This window comes from Colletes latitarsis, chromosome 9, assembly GCF_051014445.1.
Source record: "Colletes latitarsis isolate SP2378_abdomen chromosome 9, iyColLati1, whole genome shotgun sequence".
In the NCBI taxonomy this organism is placed as follows: Eukaryota; Metazoa; Arthropoda; class Insecta; order Hymenoptera; family Colletidae; genus Colletes; species Colletes latitarsis.
The window spans coordinates 16595302-16611016 of record NC_135142.1 but is presented as its reverse complement, the minus strand read 5'-3'; the positions used below and the strand labels follow the sequence as shown (position 1 = coordinate 16611016).

General features: G+C 31.8%; 2 protein-coding genes across 9 annotated transcripts in view; one reads left to right on the top strand and one right to left on the bottom strand.

Annotated features, from left to right (window-relative positions):
- LOC143345521 (dual specificity calcium/calmodulin-dependent 3',5'-cyclic nucleotide phosphodiesterase 1) overlaps positions 1-15715 on the bottom strand; it is a 441802-nt gene that overhangs the window by 64053 nt on the left and 362034 nt on the right. The window lies entirely within an intron of this gene.
- LOC143345523 (alpha-glucosidase-like) overlaps positions 1-15715 on the top strand; it is a 123076-nt gene that overhangs the window by 98630 nt on the left and 8731 nt on the right. Inside the window, exons 2-4 of the mRNA XM_076772744.1 lie at positions 1063-1221; positions 7896-8233; positions 10158-10283. Coding sequence (XP_076628859.1) covers positions 1068-1221; positions 7896-8233; positions 10158-10283 — 618 coding nt within the window. The 5' untranslated portion in view covers positions 1063-1067. The remainder of the gene's footprint in view (positions 1-1062; positions 1222-7895; positions 8234-10157; positions 10284-15715) is intronic.

Genomic DNA, 15715 nt, shown 5'->3' with positions numbered 1-15715 from the left:
TGCAATGCTCTTCCATTCTAGTAAAAAATAATTATTACAAAAGTTTAATACGAATAATATCATCAGAGTGATACAATAACAATGAATACAATGGAGAATGAAAATTACATAGTAATGGAAAAGTTAAAATTAGTGATATTAAAAATATCTTTATTCATGGTATTCGGAAAGAAGCTTATATTGGTTGAGGTATAAAAGGAATACAATTTCAGATAGAGTAGTATGTCCATTTATGTTTCAAAATATGAGTTTTAACAAGAACTTCATTTTTTTGGTAAATTGTGGTCATACATTCTTCTTGCAAGACCCAAATAAATAGTATCTTAATACATGTTCTGCCTCTTAAGATCTCATTACACTACGATCTGACTAACAACAGAATTTTTTTTATCATGTAGTAATTCACGTTGATCATTTACACCTTATAAACGTGGAACGTTCCAGTATTTTCACCGGAGCACGAATCGAACAAAGACTCGATAAAAATGTATCTTCTTCGTATCGATTAAAGCAATCGATGGAATATTTGCACCTTGATTATCAGTCGAGCCAGTTCACGAACAAAATACTTCGATAAGAGAATATCGTCTCTCGAAAAACAAATCGGGAGAGTTTGATAAAGATCGATCTGCGTTCGCATAGAGACATTAGACCTCACACCGCTCGAATTACACAACGCGGCTATAAAAGGAGGAAGCTGTCATTAGATTTCGCAGCAGTTGATGTTAGAACGCCAGGTAACCGACTAATATCCAAATTAATCGCGCGTTGCGTCACTTGCAGTAGCGAAACGTCTCGTAATTACTCGATAGCGACGCTCGCGCTCATAGATCGTCGCGATTTCGTTGCTCGGAAGCCAGAACTCGTTAAAAGCAATTTTTTCCCCATTACTTTCGTCTGCCCCCGGTAAAATTGCAACTGTGAAATTCAAAGTTACCTGGCACCACGCGCGATCCAGTGACGTTGAATTGTTGCAGTCGCGGCCAACGTAACCTAAGCCCAAAGTCACGCGACTAATTAAGCAACTAATTTCATATTCAACAGCGTATTCTGTGTGTTTAGGAAACATGAAGGCCATAATAGTGTTTTGTGTAATATCATTGTCCATGGTCGCTGGCAGCGATCCGGATAACCGGGACTGGTGGCGGACGATGTCGCTTTATCAGATTTATCCTAGAAGCTTTAAGGACAGCAACGGGGATGGCGTGGGTGATTTGCCAGGTATGGGGTCACATGTTTTTTCTTAAATTCAAATTTATATTTTGAAAAATTTCACGCTGTATACAGGGTGTTCGGCCATCCCTGGAAAAAATTGTAATGAGAGATTCTAGAGACCAAAATAAGACGAAAATTTAAAATATCAATTTCTTGACTGAGGCTTCGTTAAAAAGTTATTAACAATTAAATTAAAAAATTTCAAATCGTTCTGGAAAAATTATTTTCGGTTGCGGGGGTTAATTACAATTATTTTTGGTGAATAGACATACACCCGAATTCTTACCCACTTTCGAGAAAAAAAATCGGGTAGGTGCTGAAATTTTTCGACAAAAAAAAAATTTTTTAAATCATTCTAAAAAAATTATTTTCGGTTGTGGGGGTCAATTATAGTTATTTTTGGTTATTACACATACCCCCGAAATCCTACGCACTTTCGAGAAAAAAATTCCTTACCGAAAATCTAATTAAGTGCCTAATTTTTCGACGAAAAAAAACAATTTCAAATCGTTCCAAAAAAATTATTTTCGGTTGAAGGGGTCAATTATAATCATTTTTGTTGAATAAACATACCCCCGAAATCCTGCGCATTTTCGAGAAAAAAATTCAGTACGGGTGAAACTGTAAACGTGAATAACTTTTTAACGAAGCCTCAATCAACAAATTGCTATTCTTGATTTTCGTCTTATTTTGGCTTCTAGAATCCCCCATTAAAATTTTTCCCAGGGGTGGCCGAACACCCTGTATAATCTTAAAGAGGATGGGCTTTAACTCGAAACGAGACGACAGACTTCGTATTACAATTTTTTTTTTGTATTTAACGTCCGTATTACACGAAACTAACAATATTAAACATGTAAATTTCGTTTACCGTAAGATATGATATAGAAGAAAGTAAAATATGCGAAAAAACGAGATAAAATTGAGATGCTGTTTCTATAATTGATTTTGATTATTCTAAATTATTCTTCGTTTCTAATGCCAGAACCATGAATGTGTAATTCGATTAATTCTGAGATTCAATGTTCTGCCATTGCCAAACTGGACCAGTAGCTCACATTCGTGATTTAAGCTTAGAGTATAATCACCATTAGTGGCTAATTTACATATTCTTGGTTTTAGCATAAAATTAGGAAAAAAGATATTTAACAGTTCGAAACATATGTTCATTGCAAGAATTGGACGTTTTCGGATTTATGGTTTTGGTATAATGAGGACAAAGTGTAACAAAGAATTCTAAATTACAATAACTTATTTAAAAATCGATATTATCAGTTAAGAAGTTCAATACAATTTAGACAACATGGTACTTGTATCAATATTAGTAACACTTGCATTTCTACTAATGGACTCTTTGAAAACAGTTTAAATAGCTGTTTCCTTAAACTGAAAGTGATATGATTTTTTACTTCTTCAATACTATAAATATACACATACATATACACTGCTGTACATAAATAACTGAATACTGGCGTACCTGGCTTAGAAAATACAAATTAAGATACAATATATGTTTCTGCAACGTTCTTATAATCTTATTTTTAAATATTTACTAATTTTAAATATCCAGTTTAAATCTTTTCAAAAGTAAAAATTTTTTATGCACGGATATTTGTCTTGCTAAAAATTTTGCTACATTATATTAAACGTGCGTTACTTATGTACCTTACGCGATAAAAATTATTTATCTTAAATATTATGCAATTTACGCATTTTACGAATCACTGCTATATACAAAATTTGCATGATCTCGAGTGTCATTAGGCGACACATGAATTCTTTTCCTAGTGGAAAATAAATAAATTTATATTAAATACTTTATTATTGTAGCAAAAGATAGAAGTTTTAATGGTATATCAATATTAAAAATAATGGATTCCTAGATATACAACGATCAAAACATTGGAATTGTACTTTTTAAATTACTATGTTGTGTATATGTTTTATCGTCTTAAAGTTATGAAACACTTGCCAGTGTGACAATGTCGACAATAGCATTGTTTAACGAGCTGTGATTGAATATCAATCAAGGTCAACCAAAGTCTAATTCTAGTATTATACTGGTTTAAAAAAAAAAAAATGAAATTAATCTTCAAATCTTGGAAGCGTCAACGCTAACAAGAAAAATTTATAAATCATCTAATAACGCCTACGAAACCATGTAATTTTACTATATAATAATTCTTTGTTAAACAAATAATTTGTAGTTATATATATTAATTATACTGGAATAATATGACCGTTTCTTAAGTAAATAAATTTTGTAATACTTTCTATTAATTTGTAATTTCCATTAATGTAAATGTACGTGAAATAATTGTATAGTAAACGGCCAGAATTTTTTAATAGATCCAATATTTAATAGAGAGTTCATTTAACCGAATTTAATAAAACGGATCATCATTTGGAGTAATTTGTTTTTCAAGCGGTAAGATTAAAAAATATAATATATAGAATTAAAAAATAATTATTGTGTACAAGTTATTATTTCCTAAAAATACTCAGATAACGAAGATTTTATTTATTTGCCTCTTTATTAAAGAAGATAGAGACTTTATTATATAAAATTGAATTTTTTTTAAATGTTTAGAAATATATATACATAAATTAAAAATTACGAGAAGCAATCAACATTATCCATAGATCAATTTTAACATACGCACATTTAACAAATATTTATTTTTTTTTTAATAGTCAAAATGTGACTATTCACAAAGTAAATTTTCTTATAATTTTGGTCAACTGCAATACTTTTATTTACTTTAATCTGTAGAATCACCCTATAATATGTTTGCACCACCAGTAGATGCACACTCTGTATATGAACTTTGTTATGAACTGTATATGAATTTAATATTAATTAAATTAGCCAAAATGATTAATATTTCCTTTATAAAAAATGGATTTCATTTGACAAACAATGTTCGTATATAGGATTTACTATGCTAGTAACAATTTTAAAAGGAGCTTTAACGATCCTTTTTTAGATAGAATTATGCCAACGAAATTAAATATGAAATTCTTGTTTATCGAGATGATCTCGGATCACATTTCAGGAATAAGAATATAATTACGACTCCGCCTGTCCTCGCCTCGGCGTCTTTTGATCGATTTACACGATTGCGTAATTCGGCGTGTATCTTGTACATAATTAAAAAAGGAAACCGAAGCGTGCAAACATTAGACGAGAAAAGGAAAGTGAAGTGTAACGAATGCGAGACACTAAGAGCTCAGAGCTGCAAACATTAGCCGAGAAAAGGAAAACGAAGTGTAACGAATGCGAGGCGCTAAAAGCTCGGAAAGGAAAGTGATGCCGTTTGAGCGCGAATATAAATTTTAACGAAGCATGCGTTATACTTGTGTTCTAAAGTGTTTGACGGGTAAATGTAAAACAGAGAAACGCATTCTGATAAAGGGTTTCAGCTTGCACGATGCTCCAGTTATTCTCAGAGAAAATTTATATCTCTCTGGTGCAATATACAAAACATTCGTTGAAGAATAATTTTTACTTTAATGCATTGATTGCATCGCACGGGTTCCGATAACGCGTAGAATCCATAGTGGGCCGAATCTCCAAAATACGGTCGACGCTTAAATTTTATCGTGCCATGAATGCCATTGGTCCGTCTTTCTGTATGAGTGTGAAGAGAATAACAAAGAAATGATAATTAAGAAAATAATCATCAAAATGATAAATATGATTCATTAAAAATAATTAGATACATTGATTGCTACGTCACCTATTTCTGGATGGTGGTTTTGTATATAAGATTAGGCGTGAATTTACTAAATGTGTATTTATGAGAAGATCGGTCAGACATATTTAAAATAAAATTATTTCACATAAAGTTGTTATAAATTTGACTTTTTGAATAAAAATAAATAGATATAATAAAGAAGTTCTTTAGTTAATAATTTTATGGCATCACTATGGTTGTAGAAACCTTATAATTCCTAATTAGTTACCTTTGCAGGTTAGGAGCATAAACATCATTTGTTCCAATAAAGAGCGAATATAGTAAATGCTTTTGAAAAAATTGTAATTAAATTGGCAGATATCACAAAACATAAAAGATTGTTTTTATATTTATGAATTATTGAATCTTGATGAGTATCAAACTGATTATTCCTCGACATCGACATGTGTCATGTTATCAGGTTTTATAGTAGTACACCGTCAATTTTATTTTCCTATGCTCAAAATAATATTGTTTTATTAATAATTATTCGTGTTTGCGACCTTGGGTTTGTTTAACATTTTAACTGTTATATCCCCCATGTATGGATGACTGGAATTTTCATTATGGAATTAAAACAATTAATTCTCAAATTGAAATGTCGAAGAAACTAAAATAAGTACCGAGACAAAATTTTACGTTATGTATATGTTATGTTGGAATCAAAGTTTTGGTCTAGTAAACAATTTTACCGTCTTGGTTTTGGCAATCAACGTGTTGATATAACGCTAAGGGTTTTCTAACCATCACGATTGTATTCTGGGTCAAACCAGAAATAAATCTCTAGGGTTTCTATGCCGGACAGTGGCTGATTTCAGCAAACCCTTCACACTCAACACACTATGCTTTTCTCTTTCACTTCCGTATCTCGAGAATGGATCTATTATTTAGTCTCCACGCGTTTTAAGGTACAAGAACCTCTTAGTAGATAGACAAAATGGAGACTCTGAATGTTTGTAGAACCATGACTGCTTTGATGTATTTGCACAAGATTGTTGGAGTGTTGAATAACTCCACTTGTACACATAACTTAATATATATTTGGTTATCACACATAATACAGATATATTATATATAAGCGTAAAAATACAAACTCAAATAAGCATGCGGCTAAGCATGACTACATGGCGCCGAAAAAAAAACTATGCGACCACCACTGAGATGGCGCTGCGGTGGAACGAGCAAACCCCTTTCAAAGATTTTAAATGGTTAGATTATTTTTACCTTTTTTTACAGCAATCACATTTAAATACATCCTCCATAATATCATAGAATTTTTCGTTTTTTACACCGAAATAAGTAGATATCGACTAGCTCACGCACAATACTCTGGCAATCAGTATTGCGATCACCTGGCTGCAGTGTATGTAAGGATTTAGGAATTAAAGTTTGTATGCATATTCTTAAATAAGATTTTTAAACATTTCCCCGGTACTAGGGCAGAGCATTTGTTTCAAAGAGCTGCAAAAAAACAATTTTCTTTTAATTGGTATAATTTTTATTTGGTACTCTAATGTTTTCACTACAAGCAACCAAAAGCGCGTTCTCATTCGTTTGTTAGTTAAGCAGCCACAAGTTTTTGAAAAGAGGTAGCACTCAACTTTACACGTCTGTAAATTCAACAATTTTCAAAATTTTGAAAAATTCTTTGGGATATATTTAAGTATCGTTAAAAATTACAACATACCCAGCGTTGAACATAATTTGGAAATTTATTATAAAATGTGTTCGATTTTTGAAGGTAAGTTTACGTTAAATAAATTAATTAATTACTGAAAAATATATAATTAAGTTAGAACTGAATATCTACAACGATGCTCGCGTAAATAACGAAGTATTTCATGTTATATTGTTGGGAATATTTTACGTCATTGAAATTTCTTCGAAGTAAAAGCTTAGTTGGCGGAAATGAAGCCTACTGTTGTAATAATGTGTTAACGAGCGATCGTGTAGACAGCAAAAGCATTCCTCTGTGCAATGTAATACTGAAGAAGTCTGTTTCAACAAAGGGATTAAGAAGGAAACAAAAATATATAAACTTGATGTACAACATCCGTAAACATCTAAAAAACCCATTAACAATCTAAATTATAGTATTAATGGACGTCTAAATTCACATATTGCTAATTCTCAATAATATTATTACCATATTTTGTGGAAATGTGTTTTAAATATTAGCTCATTCTAAATTCCTGATAATTTTTGAATGAACACGAAAAATGACGCTAATTTTTGTATATAATATCACTGACGAAGCTTTTTTTTAGTAATATTATATTCAATAAATAATAGAATAAGATAATCATAAATTATTTGAAATGAATGTATTAAAATATAATACAAATGTAAGTGTCAATTTTAACGAATTACGTTGGAGACTATACTGTCACCTATTGTTATTGTACTTCGATTAATTTTTAATATGGTTCTTGAAGAAACGATACTTAAAGGTATACTATAAAACAGAAGATTGTATTTACATTTTAGTAACTCGAATCGTACAAAAGCAATGAGATGAGTCCCTGAATGGAACTAATACATAACTTATAATATTGTTTGCTATTTGAAAGTTTTAACATCAATAAGACGGTCTATGGGCAAAATTTCTTTCTTCTACAAGAACTACTAAATAATTTCATTCAAACATACCTGTAATGTTCTCCATGAATTGTTCTTTGATATTAGAAATTAAAAACATTACAGTAAAATAATAATTAAAAATACATGAATAAATGTAAGAAAATAAGTTAGTAGAATCAATTTGAAAAATTGTATTTTTCAAGTAGGGTAAGAAAGTGTTTATGTAATGTTTCTGTAAGTTGAGGTATGATAAATAAATGTTGCCTAACTGAGATACAACCACAGAAATCGAAGGAATCCATCGATAATGGCCGATCACAGAGATCGATCTTTCACCGAGAATCAATTTTTCATCGGTTGCAGGTATCACGAGCAAGTTGGATCATCTGTCCGAATCGAACGTTGATGCTTTTTGGCTGTCTCCCATTTATCCTAGTCCGATGGTTGATTTCGGTTACGATATTTCCGATTTCAAAAGCATCGATCCCGTTTTCGGTACGATGCAGGATTTCGAGAGGTTGGTGGCGGTTGCACACGCCAAGTCTTTGAAGGTGATCGTAGATTTTGTTCCCAATCATTCCTCGGACCAGCACGAATGGTTCCAGAAGAGTTTGCAAAACATCGAACCCTACAAAGATTTTTATGTCTGGCACAACGGAACACTAACTGAAAATGGCACTCTTGCCCCACCAAATAACTGGGTGAGTTTAATTTGATTTTCGTACTAAATCGATATCAAAAGTGTTCATGATTTTGGAAAATATTTGAGACTAAAATTAAATAGTTTTGAGGGGTGCATAATCTGCTGTAATTTTTTCTTTCGCAAGTAAACGCGTAGAGGACACATGAAGATTATTAATGTTTTTTAAAACAGAATCATATATTTTTTAATACATCATTCGATGTAACTAGCCATTTCCTGTGGGAGACTATTAAGCTATTTAAGGTGAAAAATATTTAGTTTAAAAGATATTTAAGCGTATATATTAAAGCTTTTAAATTATTCAATTGAAATATTTTTTAAACAAATAGCTTCTCGTCATAAATAATGCAGTACTTCTTTGCTGGGAATGGAGAGTTGAATGATTAATACATTCAAAAATAGTAAATGTTATATGAAATATATTATTTTAGAATAATGATATTTTAATAATATAGTAGAAATATTTTTGAAACTAATGGCTTTTCGCCATAAGTGATTAAATACTTTTCTATAAGGAACGACGAACTGCATTGAATAGTGGATTAAAAAATGTATGATTCTATTCAAAAAAATATTACTCACCTGTATATGTCGTCTACGCGTCCGTTTATAAACAAACTAATTGCGCCAAACTATGCTTCCCTCAAAGACATTTAATTCTTGCATGAAACATTTTTCAGTATCATCAAGAAGTTTTAAAGGTGGACAGAGTTCACGACGAAATAGCCTTCGTGTACAATTTTGGTTTTCGATCATTTCAAAGAAAATTAATTATAGAATGCGAGTCTCGTTTTTTTGAGTCGAAAATGTTACAATTACTGTTCGTTCATAGATGCCATTGTTTAATAGATCATTCGCCCATATTATTCACGGTGTTGCAAATTATATAACGTTAATTGTTTTTTAATATAACAAATTACATTCGTCTTTGGTATTCCAAATTACTAACAATATTTAAAATATGCTGCATTTTCTCTATTAATATCTACAATACCTACATCTCCCTCACAAATATCAAATAAAGGAAATCACTTGATAGCGTGAAAATATCATTGCTTTTTTTCGATCAAAGCCTGTAGACTCGAAGCATACCGATTTAAAACACAAAAAATTCGATGTATAATGAAAAAACCATAAAAACGAATTTGGACTCTAGAAAGTTTACTACTTTGCACAAACAATAACTAAAATATAAATAAAGGGAGATTCTAGAGGCCAAAATAAGACGACAATCAAGAATATCAATTTCTTGATTGACGCTTTGTTAAAAAGTTATTAAAAAATTGAATTCAAAAATTTCAAATCATTCTGGAAAAAATACTTTTAGTTGCAGGGGTCAATTACAATCATTTTTGGCGAATAGACATACCATCGAAATCCTACGCATTTTCGAGAAAAAAATTTCTTACCGAAAATATAATGTCTGACCATGAATAAATGATTCCCCTGAAACTTCAGGTGTTTCAAATCATTCTGAAAAAATTATTTTTAGTTGCAGGGTTCAATTACAATCATGTTTGGTGAATAGACATACCTTCGAATTCCTTCGCACTTTCGAGAAAAAAATTCTTTACTGAAAACATACTATGTAGCCGGAAATGTTTCTATAACTTTTCAACGAAGCCTCAATCAACAAATTGGTATTCTTGATTTTCGTCTTATTTTGGCCTCTAGAATCTCTCATTAAAATTTTTCCCAAGGATGGCCCAACACCCTGTATAGTACTTTCGATTGAACGTAGTTCGATTTACAGAATTTGAAAAAATTATGACATTTTATTCGAAACAAAACTGAACATTTTCGAATCACAATTTATATTATTATTAATGTAACTGTATGTATATATTGGGAAACACTACGATCGTTTACTTTAGTGCCTGTAACGATACATGGAACATTTTCATTTAATTTTTTGCACGCAGGTAAGCGTATTCGGAGGGCCAGCTTGGACGTGGCGAAAGGAGCGCCGGGCGTTTTATCTTCACCAATTCGCACCGGAACAACCAGATTTGAATTACAATAACGAACGCGTTGAACGAGAAATGCAGGTAGGTGCTTTGGTTGGAACAATCGTAATTAAGCATTTGGCTTTGCCCGAAACCAGGATATCCGATTATTGGATTATTCTAACAAAAGCGAGATAAATTTCACGCAAAACTCAGATTATTAGGTAGAGATTCTTTCTATTTTAGTATCGTAACTTGTGAACCGTACAATTTTTAAGTTTTATGCTCTACTAAAAATGCCTAAATATTATGCTACCATTTAAACGGAATTTCGCATCGTACGTTTCAATTTCACAACACAAATTTTAAACACTATGCAGTCTGTAATACGTTTTAAAAGTTTTCATCATGAACAAAATAGTGAAAACGCTCTTTTTCATATTCCATTGTTCGTTAGAACCAGTTATATTCTCGTTTATTGTTTAAATGAGATGCCATTTAGACCTCCTGTAAACACGAAGCATCATTTGAAAGTTTGTTTTTCATGTTTTGCATAGCTGGAGAAATATTGTGAAAAATATCTTTCAATGGAAATAATTTTATTGCATACTTAAAAAGATAAGTATCTATTTCTAAACATTCATTCATCCATATTACAAGATAATTTAAAATTCTAAATAATAGTTGTGTATACATACTTAGCCTATTTCGATCAACAAATGAATAAATAATAGATCAAGTTTATGTAATTTTTTAGCCCTGATCATAAATATGCTACGAATCCATTCGTCCAGAGATCTAAAAATCTAGTTGATACGTTAATTTATTTTATAATTTATTAATCTATCGATCGAAGAAACACACCAAATATTATAATATTACTGTCTAAAATATGAAATTTCATGCAAAAGTTTTTAATCTACACGACTGATGCTAGATATTAAAATAACGAATATTAATTTTCACGTCATCATCCATGTCATTTGTATGCAACGCTAGGAACATTTTGCAACGCTTTCTATGAATCTCTCTCTACAAATTCTCCATGCACCAGATATCTGATAACCTCTAAGTGTTACGATAACGATCGTAATTAATTATAGAAATATTTTCATTATTTACTTCACTGATTGACATTTCTACAAATTTTGACGTATAATCACAACATCGAATCACAATTGCGTAACAATTGTCTCTAGAGATATGAACTACTTTGAGTGTTTTCGTAATTGGAGATTTAATCGATGAAATTAGAGTAAACGTATTAATATTCTAACTCATTATTCTATCGAAATAACCTGCCACTGTTTTCAAATTATTAGATTTACGTAAGGTATACATGTAAGTCACGTGCCAGTGATCTTCAAATTATTTTCCGCGATGTTCGTGCAAGTGGCTTTTAATTTTTGAAGAATACACGTGCAAAAGCGAAAATTCTGTCTCGTCGTGTAAGTATATCGAGTAGATTCAATCGGGTCCTAGTTTCAGCGCACAGAATTTTCAACAGAATTGAATTACCATCGGCCTGGCAACGAACCCCTAATTCCGCTCGTGGCTCCTCCTGCCAAAATTAGGCACTAGCAGACAATCCCATCGAATTATGTCGATGATAAGTTATATTGGAGACGAAGCTGACTATTATAATTCAGCTTAAACCGGCTTGACTCTGATTAAATTCTCCAACCCGGATGAGAGCCACGATATCTAATCACGCTATCTCGTTGCTTGCAGTTGTCTTAACAGATTACACGCTTGTGCAAGTAGTCACGTCGATAGCGAAACTTTTGTTCGGATAACAGTGTGTATTGTTATCGGGGAAATCAGTTTGCAAAAATTATTAGATATACTCAAGTTGCGTGCCATTCGACAAGCTGTGAACGTACTCGTCTACAGTGTGTCTCACGAACTCTGTTCATTTAAATATCTCGATTATTTCAAACAATGCGAGAAAATGTACTTTGAACCCTACAACTTCCGTATGTAACATTTTGAAGATATTTAAGTGGACAGAGTTCGTGTGGTACATTGTATATTAAGTCAGCATTTATTATAAAATATTAGTCAGCTTAAAGTTCCTCCAACTTCCAGCCCTCGTATTGAAAAAACCATATAGTGTGTAGAAATGGTAAATTCAAAAATGAACGAATGGGGGATCGTTAACTTTCCACGAAAAAATCGACGAATCAGGATTGGAAAATTTGCAAATGGTGTAAAATTTTATTTGGTTTGTTTCGTATAAAATTAGCACAACACGGGCATATTTTACTGATATAAATAAATAAAATAAAGTTTAATTGTTCGCATAAACACGTCACAAACGAATTCTTACATATTGGTTTTATTGATTGTTTATTATTTGAATAAAATTTCGCTCAACTCTGTCCTGTAAAAAGCGAAATAAACGACGGGAATTGAAAGGTGTTCATTGTTTCAAGGAGCCACTTGTCGGTACAACGTTACTTTGACTCGTCCCGGTGTTCTTGCTAAGTAATTTTCTCAGAATGTTAATTGTTACGTTCAATTGCTACTTATCGATAATAAACAATTCTATAGTGAAAGAAAACCACAATATGTACTTTCTGAGTGTGTTCAGAGATAAAACAAGAACGGTGAAAGCAATACTATGCGTTATGAAAGGAGACAATTGTGAACTAAATGGTATAAATTTTATGGAAATAGCAGAGTAGACAGAAAATTCTGTAAAAAACATGGAATTATCTGAATAAAACTATTTTAACGCATCTTAATACAGGGTGTTCGGACAACCCCAGGAAAAATTTTAATGGGAGATTCTAAAGGCCAAAATAAGACGAAAATCAAGAATATCAATTTGTTGATTGACGCTTCGTTAAAAAGTTATTAAAAAATTGAATTAAAAAATTTCAAATCGTTTAAAAAAAATTATTTTTGGTTGCGAGGGTCAATTACAATCATTTTCTGTGAATAGATATAGCCCCAAAATCCTACGCACTTTCGAGAAAAAAATTCATTACTGAAAATATAATGTCTGACCATAACAGTCTGGTTACCCTAAAAAAAAAAAATTTCAAATCGTTCTGAAAAAATTAGTTTTAGTTGCAGGGGTCAATTACAATCATTTTTGGTCAATATACATACCCTCCAAATCCTACGCACATTCGAAAAAAAAATTCTTTACCGAAAATATAATTTCTGGCCAGAAATGCTTCCTCGAAATTTCATGCGTACCTTTAAAACACCATAATTCCTGAACGGATTAGACGATTTTAATGTTTAAAAAAGCAAACAACGCGTATTTTGGTGTAGAATATGTAGAAATTCTAACAATAATGAAAAAGTTGTTCTTTGACCTCGTAAAATGAGAAAAACCACATAAAAATGGTCCAATTTTCAAACAGCCAATACTCCTACAATAGTGAATATATTTCAATGAAACTTTTTTCTGAAGTAGAGCTCATGGGCACCTACAAAAAAGTATTACACAACTTTTCTGTATGGCGTCAAATAAAATGACTAAAAATCAAAAACGAATTTTTAAGAAAAATCGACAAGGGGGTTGGGTAGGTGCCTAAATTTTTCGACAATAAAAAAATTTTTCAAATCGTTCTAAAAAAATTATTTTTAGTTGCAGGGGTCAGTTGCAATCATTTTTGGTCAATGCACATACCCCCAAAATCCTACTCATTTCCTAGAAAAAAATTGGAAAACGTGTGAAATTTTTCGACAAAATTAAAAAACTTAAAATCGTTCTGGAAAAATTATGTTCGGTTGCGGGGGTCAATTACAATAATTTTTTATGAATAGACCTACCCCCGAAATCCTACCCACTTTCTAGAACAAAATTCAGTACGAGCAGAATTTTAAACGTTAATAACTTTTTGACGAAATCTCCATCGACAAATTAGTATTCTTGATTTTCGTCCTATTTTGGCCTCTAGAATCTCCCATTAAAATTTCTCCCAGGGGTGGCCGAACACCCTGTATATTGTACACTTGTTTATTTTATTTTCGGGAGTACAAAGAAGAAAAGCTCTTCTATCTTATATTTATTTACCCTAGTAGGACAGTAAAGTTTGTAATTTTCAGTTCGATATCTCAATGACTATTGATTCTATTGAAAATTTGAACAAAAATGTTTCTAAACTTCATTTTCAATGACTTTGGTCTGTATATTTTCGCTGTAAAAGCAACAGTGAGCGAAATATCGTACAGTTTCTGGTAAATATATATTAACACCATAAAATCCACTCTTGGAAAGAATATTTATATTTTAAGTTATATAAACACTCTCCAAATTTTATCAAACTGACAGACACACATTTCTCTACGTACAAAAAGTTAAAATTTTTTACATATACGATACGATTCAATATCTTAACATTTCGACGGCCGTTGTCACGTATACGTGACTTTGATGTATCGGTCACCATTTCATCATACATTCAACTTATTACATTTGTTGAGGTTACATTTATAATTCGTTATAGTAATATTCCTAGCATCTTCGTGTATCTCACTTTGGTCTACAATATCAGTGGTGATGAACAACGGTCTTCGCATGATACGTGCAGCCATTGAAGTGTTAATTAGCTTTCGTAACTTTTTGAAATGTTCATACCCAATTGCAATTTTAATGGACACGGAGAAAAAGATTGCAACGTTCGATAAACCGCGCGACGAAAATACGATCAAACTTTGCCAAATTCGTTCGACATCGCTGAAACCTAATTGACGTTAAGGCTCTGCACATCCCACCGGATAGAATAGGAATTGAAATCCCGCTGTTGGTGTTACGTCGGATTTTGACATCCGCGATTCGAAGTGCTCGGAATTTTGACGCTACTGGGTTCGATTGAATTTAAATGAATTCAAGCGAACGGATAGAAAGAGTTCAGAACTCCCATCGTCCGCGAGATAGAAATCCGAAGATTGCTCCAAAGATTTCAGGATTAGCAAGAACGAAAGCATATCGATGCAATTTCTGATCATACCGACAAGATGTGATGCATGTAAAAAGCGTTTATTAATTCAGTTGATATATTTGCTTTGTTTCTTCTATAAACGCGAATTTAAAAATTTCTCCAAAGATAATCTTACATATCAGAGTTTGCAATCTTCCTTTTTAATCGATATTTAAATATTCGCAGGTTGAAATAATGATTTCTCACATTCTTATTCTTCAGTGTTCTGTTTATTGCTATATTAAGAAGTCAAATAATAGATGACATAAAACTCGTAGCAATTTTCATCCATATGATTAATGGACACCTTTTCTATTAAAGAGAATGGTATATTAATCGAATTTTCTGGTGTTGGTCTTCCTCGTTTCTCTCTTCTTAAATCAAAGGTTCGAAAGGGCTGATCTTCATCAAGAGAATATTTGAATTTAATAACATTGAAGGTTGGCGTAAATCGTCACAAAAAAGGCCCATTTACACGATTGGAAGCAACTTTCTCGCGACAAAAAAATTGATTTAACATTGAAAAATGATATATTAACGTTATGTCATTTTTGCACGACGTTCGTTCGTCTCATACGTTGTTTAGTTCAACAT